The 22,199-nt window shown below is 43.4% G+C and overlaps 1 protein-coding gene across 6 annotated transcripts in view; it reads left to right on the top strand.

The window, feature by feature from the left end:
• The window catches only part of KIF13B (kinesin family member 13B), a 119,409-nt gene that overhangs the window by 58,398 nt on the left and 38,812 nt on the right, over window positions 1-22,199 (top strand). For 5 of the 6 annotated variants that reach the window (XR_014226231.1, XM_082276596.1, XM_082276598.1 and 2 more), the window contains 14 exons: window positions 704-916; window positions 4,400-4,510; window positions 8,091-8,225; window positions 10,272-10,402; window positions 11,433-11,519; window positions 12,152-12,342; window positions 12,970-13,180; window positions 15,094-15,256; window positions 16,259-16,405; window positions 16,850-16,999; window positions 17,635-17,763; window positions 18,988-19,158; window positions 20,120-20,277; window positions 21,266-21,398. Coding sequence is in view for 5 of the 6 variants with exons in the window: in XM_082276596.1 (XP_082132722.1) it covers window positions 704-916; window positions 4,400-4,510; window positions 8,091-8,225; window positions 10,272-10,402; window positions 11,433-11,519; window positions 12,152-12,342; window positions 12,970-13,180; window positions 15,094-15,256; window positions 16,259-16,405; window positions 16,850-16,999; window positions 17,635-17,763; window positions 18,988-19,158; window positions 20,120-20,277; window positions 21,266-21,398 (2,130 nt within the window). In the remaining variant the exon portion in view is untranslated. The remainder of the gene's footprint in view (window positions 1-703; window positions 917-4,399; window positions 4,511-8,090; window positions 8,226-10,271; window positions 10,403-11,432; window positions 11,520-12,151; window positions 12,343-12,969; window positions 13,181-15,093; window positions 15,257-16,258; window positions 16,406-16,849; window positions 17,000-17,634; window positions 17,764-18,987; window positions 19,159-20,119; window positions 20,278-21,265; window positions 21,399-22,199) is intronic. The other variant, XM_082276599.1, reaches the window with a different exon arrangement.

Here is a 22,199-nt window from a genome sequence, read left to right on the forward strand (position 1 = left end):
TTCCTTGTTTCCTTGTTTCCTTGTTTCCTTGTTTCCTTTCTTGTTCCCTTCTGTGTTTCCTTTCTTCTTTATTTCCTTTCTTCTTTGTTTCCATCCTTGTTTCCTTGTTTCCTTGATTCCTTCCTTGTTTCCTTCCTTCCTTGTTTCATGCCCTTCTTCTCTCTCAGCCAAATTCCAGGAGGGTAATTTATTATGTAACTCAGTTTAGGTTTGTGAGCTGTGTCAGTGAGGGGAAGGGAATGGCCCCATTCTGAAACTTTATAGGAATAAAATCAGCTATATTGTTTACGAAGAGTTCTTTCAGTAATTCAGGTATTTATTGACGACATCTCTCTTCCAGTCTTTAAAATGAGATATTCTGAATTCATCACAGTTTTCCGTGAGCTCTCTCAGAAGTGTCTGAGAAGTTCAGTGCTGAAGTGTTTACATTTCTGGTTTGTAAACCTAAGCAGAAAACAGAAAGAAAACTTTGAAGCCCTTACCAGGCCCTGTAAAGCCCAGAACAGGGCCTTTTTTTCATTCCTGTTGAAATTTAAAAAGCCAAGAATGTCAAAAGCCAAGAATGACGTTTCCTAAACGAGCTTTCGAAAGCGAGCATTGAAAATCACGACTTTTTCTTGACTTGCACTGCGTAAACTCTTAAGTTGAACCGCCAGCAAACCAAAATAAAAGTGTTGATTCTAAACACCCCCCAACCTTCCAGGACAGCCTCGGGGGCAACAGCAAGACGGCCATGGTGGCCACGGTGAGCCCGGCAGCCGACAACTACGACGAGACACTGTCGACGCTGCGCTACGCGGACAGGGCCAAGAACATCGTCAACCACGCCGTGGTCAACGAGGACCCCAACGCCCGCATCATCCGCGAGCTCCGTGAGGAGGTGGAGAAGCTGCGGGAGCAGCTCACCAAGGCCGAGGTACAAACTGGGAGCCTTGCAAATCCCACGAACCCCCCCGGTCTCAGCCGGCTCTCCAAAAGGAATTCCATGAGGGAACGTTGCAGGGTGTTCAGGGGATGCTTCCACCTCCCTTTATATAATTTTTTCCCCATCTTTCTGTGCATCCATCTTGAAACACAGGCGTTCAGTGAGATACTGAATACCTTGTTGGACTTTCTTGGTTCTGCTCTGTGATGCAGAGGACAGGGAGACACGGATAGTTCCAGTGAAGACTGGGTAGTTTCTAGGCAGAGCTTTCCCAATATATTTAAGAATTCAGTGTGGCCATGTCCTGTGAGATGTGACTTCATATAAATAAAGTTTTCCTGCTTCTTTCCAGCTGTTGAATCTCTTACAGGCACTAGGAAATTTCTGTGTACAGCTCCCTGAAGGGAGGTTGTAGCCAGGTGGGGTTGGTCTCTTCTCCCGGGCAACCAGTGATGGGACAAGAGGACACAGCTGCACCAGGGGAAATTTAGGCTGGACAGCGGGGAAAAATTCTTCACAGAAGAGTGAATGAGCGTTGGAATGGGCTGCCCAGGGAGGTGGTGGAGTCACCGTCCCTGGAGGTGGCACTCAGTGCCATGGTTTAGTTGATAAGGTGGTGTTGGGTCATAGGTTGGACTTGATGATCTCCAAGGTCTTTTCCAGCCTGTTCTGTGATTGCTTCCACAGTGAAATTTCAAGAGAAACATAGTCTAAATGTTAGATGAAGGCCAAGAATTAGTGTAATTCTAACTTCTGTTCCCAAAGGGCCGAAGCAATAGTGATGTAATCTCTCTGGTTTGCAGCTCAGAAAAATTATGATCACAGCATTTGCATTGTGAGGTATGCAGGGAATGCTGGCTGTGATACCGCAAATGACTTTTGGATTTTGGACTCTTCTCATTCGAGCTGCCTAATATTCTAAGCATCCACTGTGTGTTTATCAGTTCCTTTAAGATATCTCAAGTTAAATATCATAATATTAAATATCTAAAAATTCCTCTAAAATACCAACCACAGACGTAACAGTACTCTGAGAGCTGCAAGTAATCCCCGTTTGTTTCATTTTTTAGCAGTACTCCCATAATAATGGCAGCTGTCCAGAGTAATGAAGTAGTGTTTCCTAAGGATGAAATACTAAATATTTCCTTTCCCAAGTATTAAAATCCCACCCTAGTTGTCATCCCAGTGGCATTGACAAAGAGCAGGGAGAAACCAGAGCGATTTGCTGTTAAGAGGCTGCACAGTAAAGGTCAAACCTCACATTCACAGCCTTGTGCTCCTTTCAGTTCATTACATTTGTTGCCCATCTAATTGTTCTTACAGAACTGTGCATAAATAACTTCCTGAAGTGAACAAAAACACTGACTCATTATGACAGGTTACATTTTCAAAGCTCATTTCCAGATATAGAAGTTGCCAAGTTGAGGGTTAGGGGTTTTTTTTACCTTTTGGTGTCATTGTCCTTTTCTCTCCCAAACAGCTACAACAGAATTTGACAGTTGACTTTCCCCTCACAGAGTACAGAATTATCCTCTTTTCCCCTTTTCTTTTATAATCCATGCATTTTGATTTTTTTGGGGTCAAAATTAATACCTTGTTTTAATTTGTCTGTGCCAAGGCCACCAGCTTGTCCTCCCTGAGCTGGGAATTCACCTGCTTCCAGCAGAGAAGCAGCCTATGAGTCTGGGATCAGGCTGAGCCTGTTTTGGTTTATTTGGGCATTGCAGGGAATGAGGAGTTATCCAGGTCACTGTACAGCAGAAATGTGTGAACATGTGCCCTAACTGTAGAAAGAAATGGGGAAATTAAACCTTGAGAATATCTGGGCTTCATCATTCTGCCCTGCTCTGTAGTGTCCACCCCTTTGCACTGACCGTGTTTTTTCTGGCATTATGAATTTTTGGTTGGGAAATTGCCTTGGCTTCACTTTCCTTCCTTTGTGGAATTCATAGAATCATGGAGTGGTTTTGGGTTGGATGGGACCTTAAATCTCATCCAGTCCCACCCCCTGCCATGGGCAGGGGCACCTTCCACTATTCCAGGTTGCTCCCAGCCCCGTCCAGTCTGGCCATCCAGGGATCCAGGGGCAGCCACAGCTTCTCTGGGCACCCTGTGCCAGGGCCTCTCCACCCTCACAGGGAACAATTCCTGCCCGATATCCCATCCATCCCTGCCCTCTGGCAGTGGGAAGCCATTCCCCCTTGTCCCTCCAGACCCTTTTACCCCATATTTAGGTATTTAAAGCAGAAAAAGCCCACCCGGGACACATCAGCTGACAGTTCCTAGACTGTTGTGTCTTGAGGCAGAGGAAACTCCTGTCATAAAACCGGATTTTCCAACCCTGGCGCTTGCCCCTTTTCTTGAAGGAACTGCAGTGTAATGAGGCCACTCTTTGATCTGGGTTCCTGTGAGGAGTTTTGGGTTTGTGGTAAGGGAATGTCTGATGGAGAACGATGCTCCCATTGTTTAATTGGCATTGCATAAATGCCAACCAGCCAAACTCATTTTTCCTCGTTAGCAGTAATGAAATAATGGTATAAGGAAGTCGCCAGACTTTTTGATCAAGGTTAGTAGAGGAGGAAATGCCAGTATGGAGATGGAAGTTGAAAAATGATAGAATAGTTTGAGTTGAAAGGACCTTTTAAAGCTCTTCTGGACCAATCCCCTGCCATGGGACACCTTCCACTATCCCAGGCTGCTCCAAACCCCATCCAGCCTGGCCTTGGATATCTCCAGTGATGCGGGGATGGTGATGCCCTGTCAGTTTTTGGGGTGTCTGATGGGTGGCTGTGGGGGTATTGTCTTATTCTTAAGTTAGTCCTTGTTTGGAACATGGGCCTTTGAATATTTCACAAGACAGAATTAGTGCTGTGGCAGATAAGCAAGAAAATGGAATTTCAGTGTCCGGAAGCACATCGTAAAGCTTCCTTTGATACTCATTCTGCAAGCTGCGTGTGGAAATGCAGAGGTGCAAAACCAGGAGACCTGCATTCTTCCCACAGAAAAAATACTGCCCACATCAGGCCATATAAAAATGAAGAATAAAAACATTTTGGTGGCATGGCAGCTTACTGAGGTGTGAGGTGTCATTTGGAGGGTTTGACAGGTGAGGGGACATAGAGCAGCAGGGTCTTTAAAAACGAAACTGGTTTTGCTATGAGTCACTTGGGATGTAGAAATAAGATTAGTTTGTGTGTGAGTATCTTTGTGCAAATCTGCCAGTATCATGTGATTGGTTTGTGTTGAAGCACATAAACTCCATGTTAACATCTGTACTTGAAACTAATTAAAAGAACTTTTTGGTGGATTCTGCCTTTACGTGCAGTGTGTGATTTAAGGACCCCTTTACTTACTGCAAAGCATGCCTTGCAAAATGAGTCGTGTTGCCTTTATTCCCCCATCTGTGTGGCTGCAGAGGGAAAAAACACAAAGCACAACAAGCTTCTCTTGTTTCGTTTGCTTTTATTCCTGCAGGCTATGAAATCACCAGAGTTAAAAGAACGATTGGAGGAATCGGAAAAGTTGATTCAGGAGATGACCGTGACCTGGGAAGAAAAACTACGAAAAACTGAGGAGATAGCTCAGGTTTGCTGCTTTCTTTCCTCCTCCCTGCCCCCATTTTTTATGAAAAATAGGTTTGTTTTCTTCGTCTGTCAGTTCGTAGAGGTTGTCTGAGTCTCTCCCCACATTTATGGGTAAGTAGGTCAAGCTTGCTGCCCCTTTGAAAAGCTTCACTTAATTCCTGTGATAGATGGGTGCCTCCCAGATTACCAGTCTAGTGACAATAATAAATTGTCACTGTATGCAAATGGAGAAGTTATTTAAAAAAAAATAATAATCCACGGATGAGAGGATTATGGGGATTTTTATATTCTTCAGGCAGTAAAATTGTTTGTGATGAGGGAGGGGAGCATTGAGAGCAGTCAGCACAAGGTTATGGACTGAGTGCCTCAATACACCAGGCGAAGGGCATTCAGAATGATAAAAAATAGAGCTGTTGAGGATCTCTGTGTGTTTTAATAGCTCCTAAACTGATATTTAGGGCCTCAGACCATAACTGGAGACGATTATGTTGGAAAAATTATGCAGGTCACCACGGTTATTGCATGACACTCCTGGTTCTTCCCACACAAATGCTGATGTATATATTGGCAGAGGGGAGCTTTGGATGGGGAGGACTGTTGGGAGGTGATGAATAGTGTGTAATAAATAAGGGGAGAACGGAGCCTCTGGTACAAAGCCCTCTTGTAGATGCCACAATCAGAATAGACTCTGTTGACTTTGGTTTTAAAGATCCATTGTAAGAAGTGCTGCCTGTGACTACGAGGGCTTCCTGCCTTTCAGTGCAATTCCTCCCTGTGTATAAGGGTGAAAAAATAATAAAATAAAAAATAAGAACTGTAAAAAAATCCTGCTCTTACCCTACACAATAGTTTCTAGGCGTTGGGTGTGTGAGGAGGTTGAAAAGCTGGAGTAATGGGCTCAGCTCTCCAGACTAAATGTGCCTTGATGTTTGCACGTTGCTGCATTAGCTCCCTTCCTTTCTGTCTCTAAATTCCCAGCCTGGTAGGATGTTTCAGAGCTGGGAGTTTCATGAGCCTTGAAAAAGGAGTATTTTTTTCCAGAGGAGGGATAAAGAGAAGTGTTTGTGCAGTACAGGCTGTTTCAGGACTGCCTGGAAGCCAGTGCAAGCCACTCTTTTGCTCCCTTCCTCACCTGGACAGGGGAGAAAAGATGTAACAGAAGGTTTCTGGGTCGAGATGAGGACAGGGAGAGATCAATCACCAATTGCTGTCACGGGCCAAACTGATTTGACTTGGGAAAATGTGTTTAATTTGTTACCAATCAGATCAGAGTAGGGTAATGAGAAAGAAAAACTAAATCTTAAAACACCTTCCCCCCACTTCTCCTTTCTTCCCAGGCTCGACTTCACTCCAAGTTTTCCATCTCCTACCCCCAAGTGAGACAGGGGTTAGGGAAAGGGGGCTGTGGTCTGTTCTCCGCTCATTGTCTTTGCTGCTTTTCCCTCCTCAGGGGAAGGACTCCTCACTCTTGAACTGCTCCAGTGCAGGTCCTTTTCCACAGGGTCAGTCCCTCAGGCACAGACTGATCCACGTGGATCCCCCATGGGGTCACAAGTCCTGCCAGGACCTTGCTCCAGCGTGGGCTCCTCTCTCCACAGGGGCACAGGTCCTGCCAGGACCCTGCTGCAGTGTGGGCTCCTCTCTCCACAGGGGCACAGGTCCTGCCAGGACCCTGCTGCAGTGTGGGCTCCTCTCTCCACAGGGGCACAGGTCCTGCCAGGACCCTGCTGCAGTGTGGGCTCCTCCCTCCACAGGGGCACAGGTCCTGCCAGGACCCTGCTCCAGCGTGGGCTCCTCTCTCCACAGGGGCACAGGTCCTGCCAGGACCCTGCTGCAGTGTGGGCTCCTCTCTCCACCGGGGCACGGGTCACTACCAAAACCTGGCCATGCAAACCCAGTACTGTAGATTTAGGCAGGTCCAAGGCTGAAGACATTTCTCTCATGCCTCATCAAGTGATTTTAATTCTGGCCCATGTCCACCGACATCTGTCTGTCAAATTGTGTCAGGGTAGGCAGGGAGGATGGAGGGTTAATTGTAAATCCTTGAGGAAAGGATGATTCCTGATAAAGAGTGAGGACCATCAAAGAGGCATCAATAAGAGTTCAAAGCCTTAAACACCAGCCACATGAACAGGCAATTTTTCACTTTTTCAGTGAGTGTTTGACATACTTCTAATGTTTTTTTTCAATGTTTAAGTTAATTAACGTTAAGTCTTGAGAAAAAATTAACAGGAACTGGCTCGTTTTCTCTCAGTTAATCCTACGAGATTCACATTGGGGGCTGAGTTCTCCTTAGGGCAACATGTTCTTTATCTCTGTAGATAATAAGGATTTTTGTAAACTTCAGAGCCTGGCACTGGTGATCGGAAGAGAGATCTTTGACATCACGCTGCAGTTTCTCCTCTGTTCTTTGTTTTCTCTCTCTCTCACACACACATGACTTTTCCTTACAAGGACATTATGTTGGGTTTGGAAGCGTGTGGGGAGACAGGGAACAGAAAGTCAAGAGCAAGTTGTGCTATTCTTTGCAATTTTGATCTTGATTAGAGCTGGTACAACTCCACTGCTGAGCAGAGAATGATACTGAATATTGTGGCATAGTCAGTTTTTAAATATAAAGCACACTCATAGGTAAAGATAAGCATTCCAGCATTATTCCTACATGATTTAATTGGATATTTTTAGGAGTCTCAGCAGCACAGGGAAAGTGTTTCTGCTTGCTTCCCTCAGTAATCCTGTGAGAACCCTCCCATATTTATTTCTTTTTCTTTTTTTTTTTTTTTTTTCTTTTTTTTTTTTTTTTTTTTTTGCTGTTGTGGACAGTGAGTCTCACTTCAGTTTCTCTCTGATCCTGGGAACAATCCTCAACTTTTCTATCCTAGTGGGTTGTTGTTTTTTTTTGTAGAAGAATCCCTTTCTGTTCCTAAGTCAGAAATGTTTAATGTTCCTCTTTCACTGCTGTGGTCTCACCCAAACACTTCCCTTTGAGAGATGTACATTTTTGCACAGTAATGCTTTGTTGGGCATTTCTATGAAGTCTTTTGACAAGAACAAAACACCATCCAAAACGCTGCTATTCTTGTTCAGCAGGAAGTGTTCTTTGCATTACTTAAATAGCAGGTTGCCAGTTTTTTGTCATTTTGATTGCTCTGGAACAAAGGATAGACATGGAGCTTGGCTTGGCAGGGATTTAACTTAACTTGTTGCTTTTTAGCTCGAAAGGGAGAATAAAGGGCTCTAGAGATGGCTTTGTGGTAGCGTTTTGCTGTTCCAGTGAGGTCATGGAGAAGCTCTGCAGTGCTGCAGGAGGCTGCTCCCGGCTGCTTGCATTTCCCACTGGGAATATGGGAATGTGTGGGACCAAAGCACTGAGCCCTCCGAGACCAGAGGGACGAGGACAGGAGAAACCACAGAAATCCCTGATCAAAGCTTGGTAGAACTGAGGTTTTTGTGCCTCACCTATTGCAGAAGGAAGAGTTTCCTGTTCTAGAAGTATCAGTCCATCATTTTTGCCAGATGGGGATGGATTTCCGAAGCGCTGTGCATCAATCAGCTAAATTTTGATGGCTGCTCTCTTACAGGAGCGTCAGAAACAGCTGGAAAGCCTTGGCATATCCCTGCAGTCCTCTGGAATAAAAGTTGGGGATAATAAGTGCTTCCTGGTTAATTTGAATGCAGATCCAGCTCTCAATGAACTCCTGGTGTACTATTTAAAGGTAAAATTATATCTTTATATATACAGTTTTTTGGATGTCCAAAGTGGGCCTCTAATTCAGTCAGCAGAGGTGTACTTGGAGAGTTTTATAAAACTGTATATCTAACAATACTTAAATTTATATGAGTACAACTTTTTAATTTCATATGTAATTTACCGTAGCAGAAGAAAAGTTTGGGGATTTGATGTTTTTGTTTGTTTGGGTTTTCTTTGGGGTTTTTTTAAAAGCAGTTTAGACATGTTCTTTTTGAGAAGCTGTCTCCTGTTCTGGGATGAGGTTTTTTTGTTGGTTGGGGGGTTTTTATGCCAACTTTCACAAGCTTTTACCCGTTAAATTGTTTTATATAAAGGTTGGGCATATCAGTAGTCAGCTTCTCCATATGTAGTCCAAATTCTGGCTGCTGTCTTCAGTTGATGAAATGCATTTTTAATCCTCTTCGTGCAACTTGCCAGGAGTGAAAAACAAGTTCTGTTCTGCCTCAGCACTTCTGATGTGCAGTCCCTGTTTCTGATATTTACCATCAAACACGTGATGTGACTTTTGGAGTCCATGCTGAAATATTTGGGCAATTTATTGTGGTTTTTACAAATTGTAAATGGAGGAGAAACGAGGTACAACCATTTTAAGGTCGCATTTTGGAGTGCAAGTTCTAAAAATTTTGCAGTGAACATCAGCAGTTTGAGCTTCACATGAAATCATTCTCTTCCCTTTGAAGTGGGGTAGTAACTCTCAAAACAGCCACAAAATCAGCAATTAGGCTTAAAGATGGTTTTGGTTTAATCAGTCTTAGGAAACACGTGATCCTTTTCTATGTCAGCCATCGTGGCTCTGCGATATCTCAATAAAAACAAGGGAAAGAACTTTTGCTACGTTGTATCTGCTTAAAAAAAAAAACATTAAAAAGGAGAAAAGAGCTGAGGTTTTGGGAGAGGTTGACTCTTTCCCAGACAACTTGCACATAAAAGTCCGGAGTGTGACTCAGCTGCTAAATCACTGACAGATACTGGGGCAGATCCCACTCCTCCCAGTGGTCACTGGCAACAAGGACAAGAGCAAGGCAAAGCCTTGGCCCATCAGTGCCAGCAGGGAAAGTCTCCAGTGGTTCTGTGCTATTTTCCTTTTCTAGGGAAAACTCCTCGGGGTAGATTTTGTCTCCTTCAGTTAGTCTTCATTATTTTTTTAATAACTCAGATTTGTCTTGCTGCTGGGGAATTTTGGTGTAAAAATCCCCGTGCTTTGAAATTATTCTGATAAAACTACTTGGAGCTGTTTCTCCTCAAATTCTGAGATTTAACTCTCTTGTTTCTGAGTGTTTGCCCACGTTCTCTCTAAGCTGTGTGTGCACCAGATCCTTCACGTGCTGAAGAACATCCTGAGCTGACCTGTCTAAACTGTTTATCTGTTCCTCAAAAATTGCTTGGAGATGCCTAAAAAACAGATTTCTGTCCCAAAAGGGGGATCCAGCTCAGGCAGTGGTGGAGTCCCCATCCCTGGAAGGATTGAAAAGCCACATGGATGGGGCACTTGGGGATATGGGGAAGTGGTGGCCTTGGCGGTGCTGGGGGATGGTTGGATGGTCTTAAAGTGGTTTTTCCAACATCAGCAATTTTATGTGTGGGGTGGTCCTTCATCTGCCAAATCCCCCATGCCTTGAGTACTCCAGGAATTTCCCAAGCTGTTGCTGATCTCGGTGGAGCCTCCATAATCACCATGGATCTGCCACTGTGTATCTTCCTTAACTCCTCCTTGAAATCCTTTGTTCCTTTGGCTTCTACAACATCCCAAGGCACTGAATTCCTGCATTAAATTATAAAAACATCTTCATTTTCAGATTTAACTGTTGCCTGTAAACTTTCCTGAGTGCTCCCTGCCTCTTATTGTAAGACAAAATGTTGATTTGTTTCTCTTTTTCCCTCTCAGGGAAGTATTGAACAGCTGTGAAATTTTGGGACCAGATGACACAACACATCCAGAGGGAGAATGGGTGAATTAGACCCAGTGAACCTCTGCAATCCATTGTTAACATCCAAATTAATTTTTCCCCAGGAGCACACATTAATAGGCTCAGACAACTCTCAAGATATCCAGCTGTGTGGAATGGGAATTCTTCCTGAGCACTGCATCATAGACATCACCCCAGAAGGCCAGGTTATGCTGACCCCTCAAAAAAATACCAGGTAAAGGAATAAAATGCAGCCCCAGTTGTTAAATAGTTGTTATTTTATCTAGTATTTTATGATTCATGGTGCACAAAGATGCTTGGGAAATAAACTTCTCTATCTAATTCGTAGTAAGAAAAATTCTGCTTCTGTGTGCTGCTTTTACATTTTAATTGTCACCTGCTCCTCTGTCAACTCGTGTTTCATTCCAGTGAGATTTCTCTCAGAGAGGGTGTTTGTAGCCCAAATTTTCAAAGACAAGATGAGTAAATTGCATGTGCTTTCAGCAAGTAGATGCTCACTGATTTGCAGCTGTGTAGATGTAACTCCTATCAAAATTTGAATTAATTTTCTAGGAAATCTGTTGATATGCAAAGAGCTGCTGAAGCATTTGTTGCTTTATTCAATTAAGTAGCACTACTTGAGAAGCAGCTGGCATATTGAAATTGATAACAAAATGACATGCAGTGTCAGCATCTGCAATAATTTATTGTTAATACACAAAGTTCAAACTTTGCACATTTACCCTGATTTGTGGCTGATCCTGCTTGGGGCAGATTGCGCTGGGTGGCAACCTGAGATTCCCTTCAAATTTGAGTTATCCCATGATCCTATTTTCAGAGTTAACCTGACTCTGAAATAAAAGCAGTTTCTGATACTAATTACTATACTAATTACTATCTTTAAGCTATTTATGTAGCAAAGGTGTCTATTGCCTTATTCAAATATTTATGTTTTGTGTCTGTATTTCAGAGTAGTGTGAAAGTGGTTTTTTTCTAGTGGCCTTTTTTTCAGGCTGCTCATTTTTAAGCTTTAATTTTACTTCCCAGGCACAGCTGTAGTAATATCTATCTAAATGTACTGAACTTCATGAGCTTAGGAGGTCAAAAGAAGCTGAATTTGAGGCGTGTATGAAACAGCACTGGGTAGATCAGTGAATTTTCTGGGAATATTTTTCCTGTTTGCAAGCCATAAATCTCTTTACTGGGAGGGGAAAAAATAAAGCTTTATATAAATGCATTTACTTTAGAATTTTGGCTTTTCACAGGACATTTGTAAATGGCTCTGCTGTCGTGTGTCCCATCCAGCTCCATCATGGAGACAGAATCCTGTGGGGAAACAACCACTTCTTCAGGTAACAGAAGTTATTAAAGGAGTTGTAAACTGGCACCAACTTTGTTTTGGCTTAAGGTACGAGGAAAGATGAGGATTATAAAAGCACTGCTGATGTTGGACTGGTTTTTAATGCTAAATGTTATAACAAGGTCACTGTGCTCCCTGTAGTCCCAGCCATATCTGTCCCCTTCCTGTATCAGACAGGATCACTGGTAGATGTTTTCTGTGCAAGACTGTACTTTGAAACTCTCTGAAACACCTCACAGATCAGTGGATTTGAATGATAATCTAAAATTTCATGGCTTGCTTTTATGCTTAAAAGGAGAACCCATATAAAAAAGTGAGGTGTCATTTCATTATTGCCCCTAAATTATTTGGATGTGGAAGGACTAAAAAATATCATGATTATCTAAATTGTGTTATTGGGAGTCTCAGGTACTTAATTATGAGAATGTAGAATGGATTAGTTAGTTTACCTTCTGCTCCTGCTTTTGCCCTGAGGAAACTTACACCCACAGGAGATCAATAAAATTTGAAAGGGAAAAATTCTGATTTGGAGGCTCTGTTGAATTTTAACAATATTTTAAATCAACCCCGTGTTTCAGAGCTGAGCAATTAACAGTTCTCTAAAAATTTTCCTCTTAATTAAAGGCTGAATTTGCCAAAGAAGAAGAAGAAGGCAGATCATGAGGATGAGGAGCGGGACAACTCCATGAAGTGCAGTAACAGTGTGGAGCAGCTGGATGCAGATGGAGACAATTCCAGTGAAGTGTCCAGTGAGATTAACTTCAGCTACGAGTATGCCCAGATGGAAGTCACCATGAAGGCTCTTGGTAGCAATGGTAAGGAGCCACAAAAATTACTGGGATATCCTCATGGATATTTATATATCCTCACGTGCAAAACATGAGGATAACCACGGACTTTTTCCCTTGTAACTTCCTTTTGGAGAATTTTTCTTGTGAATGACTCAACACAGCCATTTTTGTGCTTGAGGAGGGAAAAATCACCATGGCAGACTGTTTGGTTTGGCAGTTCTTGCTGGGGAAAAGCCAAAGCTGGAATGCTGGGGGAACTGCAGTCTTAAATCAAAGTGTTTTCACTTGGCTGTTTATTTTTCTTGTGTTATGTCTCACTCAGGCATTAACTGCAGTGATTTCTGTCTCTGAAACCATGTTTTTGAGTTTTTGTGGTCTTATGTAGCTGTCCCAGAATGACATTACTTTAGGAAACAGGAGGACTTTTTTTTTCCCCAGCTTGGTCTTTCCCTTTTCTTAATTCTCTTAAGTCATCTGCCCTGTAAATGTTTGTTTTGCTCCAGAATTCAGCAGCACTTTTTAAATACAAATTGCAACAAAAGCAGAGTCTATCTCTTTTTACCTGATAACTGTGCTCACACCGCGCATCCAGGACGCTCCTCAGCATGGATCTCACTGTAGTACTTTTCTTTATTTTCCAAATCTGCCTAGACCCAATGCAGTCAATCCTGCAAAGCCTGGAGCAGCAGCACGAGGAGGAGAAGAGATCAGCTCTGGAGAGGCAGAGGCTGATGTACGAGCACGAGCTGGAGCAGCTGCGGCGGCGGCTCTCGCCCGAGAAGCAGCATTTCCGCAGCATGGACAGGTTCTCCTTCCACTCCCCCAGTGCCCAGCAGCGCCTCAGGCAGTGGGCAGAGGAGAGGTGGGTGACCCACTGTGACCATCAGGGGGGTTCTGTCGAATTTCTGCAGTGAATTTGGCAGGATTTTGGTTGCGTTGCAATTGCGGTGAATTTCTGCGAGGACTCGTGGTGGGGAGGACACGGCCAAAATATTTATCTAAGAATCACAGAATGATAGAACAGATTGGATTGGAAGGGACCTCAAAGACCATCCAGTTCCACCCCCTGCCGTGGGGAGGACACTTTCCACTATCCCAGGCTGCTCCAAGCCCTGTCCAACCTGGGCTTGAACACCTCCACAATAAGCAGACCTAAAGTGGTAGAAAATGGGAGAAATAATGAGTTCCTGCTTTGTTATTAAGGAGAAGCTCTATCCTGCACAGCAGCAAATTTGACTAAAATTGAGATGATTGGATGGAATTTTGAGGCTCCTATATGAATTTGTTCTTTCATGGGTCATGCATGACTCAGCTGCTGGAAGGTTGTTTTTCCTCTTGACTCAGATACATCTGTCTGACCTGGGCAGGTCCTGACAACCAGAAGAGTGTAAATAAAACAAGGGAGTAAGAGGATGATACAAAGAATTTTAATCCAGAGCATTGCAAAAACCATTTAATAACCAGAGGGGTCAGTGTCCACTCTGCCTCTTCCTGGGTGATGACGTGAAGGTTATTTACTTCAGCCCCTAAATGATCTTTTCTACTATTGCTGCCAGAAAGAGCAGCTGCAGGAGGAAGATGAAACCCTAAATAAATGAGTGTGGTGAAGACATTGTCATGAAAAATACAAATCTAATATATATGGCTAGAGAAGCAACTTTGGAAGTAAAAAATGTTTCAGTCTGACAAGGTGTTAGCTGTGTGCCTGGGATGTTTTGTGGCGCCACATTCCTGGGCTGCACAATTGACCCTCTCTCTCACACTTGCCAGGAAGGCCAGTGAGCAAGTGGGTGATGTCTGAATAAACCTTTCTCTGTAACATGGAGCATCCACATCTGTGGTGGGAATATTCTGGAAGGAGCCACACAATAGCTGCCTGTTCAGCAGATGAGTGGAGAAGTCTCCAAAGCCAGCAGCATCCTGATTTTCATACTGCCAAATTCATGCTGAGAGTTTTTCTTTCCCATTTGAAATGTAATTTCATTCCCCTGGCTTTTTGTGTTAAAAATGATAAAATTGTTTTGGTGGGAAGGGACCTGAAAGCCCTTCCAGTGCCACCCCCTGCCATGCACAGGGACACCTCCCACTATCCCAGGCTGCTCCAAGCCCCAGCCAGCCTGGCCTTGGACACTTCCAGGGATCCAGGGGCAGCCACAGCTTCTCTGGGTATCCTGGGCCAGGGCCTCCCCACCCTCACAGCCAACAATTCCTTCCCAATATCCCATCTATCCCTGCCCTCGGCAGTGGGAAGCCATTCCCTGTGTCCTGTCCCTCCAGCCCTTATCCCAAGTCCCTCTCCAGCTCTGTTGGAGCCCCTTTAGGCTCTGGAAGGGGCTCTGAGGTCTCTCTGGATCCTTCTCCTCTCCAGGTGAACACCCCCAGCTCTCCCAGCCTGGCTCCAGAGCAGAGGGGCTCCAGCCCTTGGAGCAGCTCCGTGGCTTCCTCTGGATTCGCTCCATGTCCTGCTTTTGCTGGAAGCCCCAGAGCTGGACCCAAGGAGTGCAGGGCAGTGTCCAAACCTTTGCACAAGTTCTGGGGAAGGTGATTGAATTCCCTCATGAGATCCAGGGTTTGTGAACCTGAGGATGCTCCTGGGTGTCTCTGGAGGGGCTCGTCTGTCCAATATTTGTGGCAGCCCCCATTATGTCACCTGTCCCTCCCCTCCCTTTCATCCTCACCCACAAGCTCTCAGTTGTCTCCTCATCCATTTTTTTGCTTTCAGTACATAAACCTCGCTATTTTTCCTGTCTTCCCTTCCCAATCCCCTTCTTGCAGAGAAGAAATGCTGACCCACAGCCTGAGGAAGCTGCGAGAGCAGATTGTTAAAGCCAATTTGTACGTGAGGGAAGCCAATTTTATCGGAGAGGAACTGGACAAGAGGACAGAGTACAAAGTGACCCTCCAGATCCCCTCTTCAAGCCTTAATGCCAACAGCAAGGTACAGTCACCCTGACTGAGTTAAATGGTTGTTCAGTAAGTTTGTCCCTCAGTGTTCAGATTTCTTTTGCTCTGACCGTAATGGTTAAGATAGTTTTCCACTAATGTGCATTAAATATGTCTCTGCTACATCCTTACCTTATTTGATACCATGAAAATCCTATAATGTGCCATAAAAGGTAAATGTTTTGATGCAAGACCTTTCCCCTGGTGTTGAAGTTCACACTTGGCTGCTGTTGCAGAGTGACAAAGTCTCTGCAGGTTGGGTAACATCTATTTCAGGTATTTACCATCCCTTTATGGACATTTGACAGCATCATCCTAGTGAGCTGTGAAACTTCTGCCATCCCCATTGTGCAGGGAGGAACTGGAGCAGAGAGGATTTGGAGTATTTGTTCCCAGGCATCTCATAAATTTTGGAAGGAGGGAGCTGAACCCAGACTTCCATGTCTCAGGCTGGCTGCCTAAGCTGGTGTTATTTCTGTCCTTGAAGCCAGCTCAGTATTTTGGTGATGCTCAGACTGTCCTTAGTTCAGTCAATGGATTTTATTCCAGGATTATAATTTTTATCAGTTGTTTTAGAAGTTTTTCTCACAGTCTTTTGGGGAAGACACATCCAGAAACAGGATGATAAAGGGGGTTAAGTTCTGCACTAGTTGCAAGTTGCAGGCAGTAGTCATGTTAGCTGGAACTCCAGGCCTGCTGTAACTTGAGGATATTTGTGAAATGCTTAAATGTTCCCATTTCTAACACTTATGCAAGGTGAAAATCCACGGAAACCAGTGCCTGTAGCTGTGATTAGACTTCCCAGTTAAGCTGAACACCAATACACTGTGACAGCTGAACTCAGAGCCTGTCACACTTGGATTTGGCTGCTCAAGCCAGAATAAAAAAAAGAACAGACTTTTCCCAAAGATATTCTCAAGTTTGTGTTAGTTTTAAACTCTTACTTTCACTGTTGTGACATGAATTCCTTCTTGGTATCCCGTTAATTGTTTCACAGAGAGGTGCAATTCTCAGCGAGCCTGCTATCCAGGTGAGGAGGAAAGGGAAAGGCAAACAAATCTGGTCACTGGAAAAACTGGAGAATCGACTGGTGGATATGAGGGACCTTTACCAGGAGTGGAAAGACTGTGAGGAAGACAATCCAGTAAGTAAAAAACACTCCTGTAATTACATTCCTTTTACATTTTCAGGAGGATTGTTGGGTGGAGGTGGGGAGGGAATATGCAAAGAGCTGGGTTTTCCTGAGGTTTTGCTTTTCCTAGTACTGAATTGATCCTCAGCATTTCATTAACCCTTGTCTTGTCCCTCTGACCCCTGCTTGCATGCATAGTTTGGTGAGGGAATGGAGCACACAATAGGAAGCAGCAGGTAACACAGCAGTAGTTCATGTTCAGGAATCTGGCAAAGTTAAGGAGAACTTGCTCAGGACAGTCCTTATCCGAAACAAAATTCATTTCTATTCTTCTTGTGATCTAATCTGCCCTCTTGCCTGAGTCCCTTTTTCTTCCACTGGGCTGGTTGTGCAACACTTCAAAAAGCGTTTCCTGGAAGGTTTGGTTTCCTGATGTGACTCTGGGTTTGCTTGCAGGTGATGAGAGCTTATTTCAGGAGAGCTGATCCCTTCTACGACGAGCAGGAAAACCACAGCCTTATTGGAGTAGCCAATGTTTTCCTTGAGTGCCTGTTCTATGACGTGAAGCTTCAATATGCTGTTCCAATCATCAATCAGAAAGGAGAGGTTTGTCTCTCTTCCATGATCTGTCCTTACTCAACTGTTTAATTACAGCCTGTGGGTCTTACTACCAGGACAGAGTAGATCATTTCCAGTTTCATATGCACAAGTTCTTTGCTTGACAATGTGGAATTGTGCAAATCCCATAACACTTTACTGGAGTTTTCAGGTAGCTCTGAATCCCAGCACAGTGATTGTGAGAGGAGAAAGCTTCCTGAGCACCTTTTTGAGGGAAATAGCCCAAAATAAGTACTCAGGATGAGCTGTAGCTCCTCTGCTTTCACTGCCTGCCATCAAGAATAGGTTCTTAAATATGTTCTGTAAGAACAACTTCAAAGGCAGCAGAGCACACCAGGCAACATTCTCCATGCTCTGCATCAAGTGTGCACTTTGCAGACTCTCCAGAGACTGGTTTGAAGGTGAGATTGTTCCCCAGGTCACCCCAGTGGCTGATTTCTTTATGGTTTTTGCAACAAAGGCTCTTTGATTCTCGCTCCGAAGCGTTCTTCATGTGGTGCAGCAATTGCAGAGTGCAAGAGCAGTGCAAAAAGGAAGAAAGTGTTGGCTGCTTACAGACTGGGAGGGGATGGACCTGTCACTGTTTTCTGGCACACAAATAATTCTGACTCCTGTCCTGCCAGGTTTCAGGTCGTCTCCACGTTGAAGTTGTTCGAGTGAGTGGGGAAATCGATGACAGGCTGGTGGGAGGTGAGGACAGTCCTGACTATTCAAATGAAAATGACATCCAGGAGAGAAAACTTGTCTGCAGGGTGAGTTCCAGATGTATCCCAACCTCTGAACAACCTTTTCTCTTCCCATCCTGAGTCAAATCCTTGGCTTCTGGATGTTGGATGTCTCTTTGTAACCTCATTTTGTTTCTGGAATGGCTGAAATAACACAAGATAATTAGTTGGGGTTCGTTCCTTTCATTAATTGCATTTATATGCCAAAGGCTCACCCCAGGAAGTTTAGTGGACTCTTGGAAACCAGGGAAGATCTGTGTATTAGGATTGGCACTGCAATATCTAATCCAAAAAGAGTCACAGAATCTGATAAACTCCCATCATTCTAGGAATCATTATCTCTTAATATTTCTTTTTTTCTCAATAGTTCTTTCTCTAAATATTAAGCATCTTGTAAAATATGTACAGTGCGTTTATTACTGTTAGTGATAAAAAGAAAATTAGTAGGAAGTATTTACTAACAGTTCCGTGTTGCAGTAAAACTACAAGCTACAGGTAAGAAAAGAGAGAGGCAAAAAGCATTAGAGGGAGTGGTCCCCAGCCTTGCTGACTTCTGGACAATATGAACAGTTTGGAAGAAATTGTGCTTTTTTCCCCCACTTTTATCCTGTCCCATAGAGCTCCATTGCTTACAAGCAGGATGGGGCATTTTGGCAAAAAATACTCCTGCCAACCTTGAGGATCTTACTGCAGAAGTCTAACTCATTTGGTCTTAATTTGACAAATGGAGAATAGAAGTTTATGAAATAAAAGGTGAATATGATGGCTTTGTTTAGATCAGAATGAGAATTGACAAGGTTTTGTTTCTATTTGGCCTTGATTTGATGAGGGGACAGGCTACTTTTGCATTCTTTGGGTTGATTTTGGGTTATTTCCAGCATCACAGAGTAAGGACAAGTAGTGTCTTAAGCCAGGGGTTTTTGGAGAATAAAGGAGCCGCTGGAAGTACGAAATTTTTATTGGATTCCTCTTCAGTTGCAATGGGTTTGGTGCATTTCACTGTTAAAAATGAGCAAAATGTTACTCCCAGAAAATATGAGCCTGGTGACATCTAGTGACTGTGCTCAGCTGCTGCACTCCAGATACTGTCTCCAGTGAGTATCAGTGCAGAAATTTTATTTTCTAAATCGTTTTTGGTTTGCTGCTCTTATCTTTTTGTTATCCATTGCAGTGGAACATTGTCCAGGAGATGTTTTTAATTCCATGCCTGATGAATGAGTGCTTTTCATTTGTTTCTCACCTCTTTTCTAGATTAAAATACTTCAAGCTACAGGTCTGCCACAGCACCTGTCCAACTTTGTGTTCTGCAAATACACATTCTGGGATCAAGTGGAGCCAGTTATTGTTGCACCTGAGGTGGATCCTTCCCAGTCTTCCATCAGCAAGGAGCCACGGTGCATGGTTGTCTTTGACCACTGCAATGTAATTTGTTTTTCTGATTTATTAATTAAACTGTAAGGCAGACAAAAGAAAAAGCAGGTTTAGGCTTGTATAGCAGTTTTAATTGCCTTTTTGCTCACATTATGACATTTCATGATGACCTAATACCGTATTTAATTTCATCATGCTGCTACGCTAATATTTTTTTTATAAGAACTTAAATGTCTTCAGAGTCCATTTAAGTTTGATCCTTCCACACTGTTCATTTGTACAAAAATCACTGAAGGGGGTTAATAAAGGAAAACATCAGTTCTTTAGAGAAACTTACATTAGAAGTTATCCCCAGTAAAACTCACTGTGGATGGGGGATATTTATCTGAGGATATTTGATGTCAGTAACTGAGCTGATCACTCTAAACTCTGATGAAATGGAGAGAAATGTCCCAATTCTTGGACATGGGGCTGCTGTAGACGTTGAAGTTGGGTTGTTAGAAGTCAGAACAGACTATTTAGGACAGACTCTTTTTTGCCACTGGCTTTGGAGCAGCTGAGCAGAGGCATCTTTAATAGGGACATCTAAAGTCAGCCTGGATGAATCCCAGCCAAATCACCCCAGTTCTCATCATGTTCTATCCCTTCACATTACACTGAGCAATTTATTCCTCTTGCCATTTGTGAGATAGATGTAGCACCTTCTGATGAGTTTTGATTTTCTGATTCTGAACATTACAACCTATGCTTTGATTTTTTTTCTGAGCCATTGGCTCAGGGCTTGCAGCAGCCTGTGGCCATTTTTCAGCTCCTTATAGACTTTAATCTTTAGAAAATCACACACCTTTGACCTGCTTCCTGATTTTACAAGCTGAGGCAACACTTCCTTTCTCCTGGATTGTGTCTTGGGAACCAGGGGGACTTTACTGAATCCTTTTATTAAAGTCAAGGCAGTAAAATCTCACAGCCTGAGTCATGCAGTCAGAGTTATCAACTGATTTGTCCCTTCCAGGAGGTTTCTGTGAATATTTCTGAAGACTTCATGGAACATCTTTATGATGGTGCTTTGGCCATTGAAGTTTATGGGCACAAGCAGAGTGGTGACCGCAAAAACCCAGCCCTGTGGGATTTGGGAATAATTCAAGCCAAAACACGCAGCCTTCGTGACAGGTAAATATGGAAAATACATCCTTAGGTTTAGAATTTGGGAAAAATCACTGTCTGAGGTGCCCAGTTTTGAAGCAGGTTTGGGGTAAAGAGTCAAATTTTGAACTGAAGGCTGCTGGATGACTCCAATTCATTCCTGGCCATGAAATGCCATCCCTGTAATGCTTCCATGGAAAAGTTTTATTGCTTATTACCTCAATTTGCAATAAATATAAAGCAGTATGATAATTCAGACTGAAGAGGGGTGTTGTTTGTTTGCTGGTAGCATTTGTTGTCCCCAAAGTAATCTTACAGCAGCATTTTCTTAAATGTGAGCTGTTTTGCCTCTTCAATTAGAAGGCAGCTCTGCATCTTAATTTATTGGCAGTTACTTCTCTTTTTACTTGCAGCTTAAGCTTCTGTTGAGCGTTAAGCTGCATGTAGGGAAATTCAAAATAAAAGTCAGGGAAATATGGCAAAGGGGAAAAGGATGCTCTGAAATATTGAGTTATGTTTGATAGCCGAGTAGTGAGCACCTCTGTCCTTCTTAATTTTGAAGTTCTACAAAACTGGCTGTTTCTTATTAAGCTCTGGGAAGAATTGGAGAGAAGGCACTGAGATGATGAAGGTCAGGAGAGAGCTCTGAATCTTGAGAGCTTGTGAGACAGTGTCATATTTCATTCTTCTGTCTCCCATCTCAATCTGATTGCCCTGACAACACTGGGCTTCTGTGGCAGGAATTGAGACCAGAGCTTAAATGTGAAATTGGAGTTTGTGTTGGAATCAGGAAAAGGCTTGTTTCTGGTGTTTGACTAAAATAGCTGTCAGGAAAATGTAGAAGCGCTGCACAGCTGGTACCTGTGTGCTCACAAATGGTGCATTTATTGCAGTGATTGTTGCTGCTTCAATCTGCAGCCTGAGCTCAGTGTTTTTGATGTTTTAATTCCGTTTTTCTGGGGGGAAAAAAACAACCAAACAAAAGAAACAACCCAGTACTTGACTTGTTCTGCAGGTGGAGCGAGGTGACCCGCAAAGTGGAACTGTGGGTTCAGATCCTGGAGCTGAATGAGAACGGGGAGTACTGCCCAGTCGAGGTGACCCCTGCCAGGGATGTCAGCACAGGAGGCATCTTCCAGCTCAGACAGGTGAGGTGGCACGGGCAGGATTCCAGCTGTGCAAAAAGCACGTGGGAAGCTTCTCTTTGGATGGCTGAGGTGTCCAAGGAGGTGTCAAGCTTAGTGCAAAAGTGATGTTGAGGTAAACAGATGTAAAGTGGGAGACAGAGCAAAACTCAGCTTAAAGGTGATCAAAGCCTTTCCTGTAACCTTTCTCTCTGTCCTGTGCCCTGTCCTGTGCCAGCACCTGGCAGAAGGGACACCAATCTCCACTGAACTTCATTATTTTTTAAGCAGGTCCATAGTTCCCCGTTATGTGATCCTTCCAGCCAGGCACTCCTTTGTTCTTTGAATTCTACCTGCTTTAAATTGTTAATGCTTAACTGACCAGCTCACGTTTTTAAATGATGAGCTATTGATAAGCTACTGCCCAAAGAACATGAGGAATCAGTAAAAGTTGGATACAGGCTGCTCCTCTGACATCACCAACTCCTTTGAATTTTGTTTTAATTTTCTTTTTTTAATTTCCTTTTTTTTTTCCCCCTTACAGTTTTATTAAAGAGCAGTTGCTTTGCTGCACTGATACCATCAGTAGGTCAGAATTTTCAGCCAAGGAGGGCAGAGTCAGGAAAAGTTCACTGAAATTCCAGTAGCTCTTTGCTCTCCTCTTTTGTAGGTGGGGAGGAGATCCTATTTTCCACCTTCAGAAATATTAAAATGAAAACCCTTTCAGTGTATGTTTGAAAACCGTCCAGAAAACAAACTGGGCAGTTGCTGAATGCTAAACTTTTATTTTTCTCTGTAAATATAAATCCTTGCAACAGGAGGGGG

Source organism: Coloeus monedula (assembly GCF_965178545.1).
Source record: "Coloeus monedula genome assembly, chromosome: 2".
Lineage (NCBI taxonomy): Eukaryota > Metazoa > Chordata > Aves > Passeriformes > Corvidae > Coloeus > Coloeus monedula.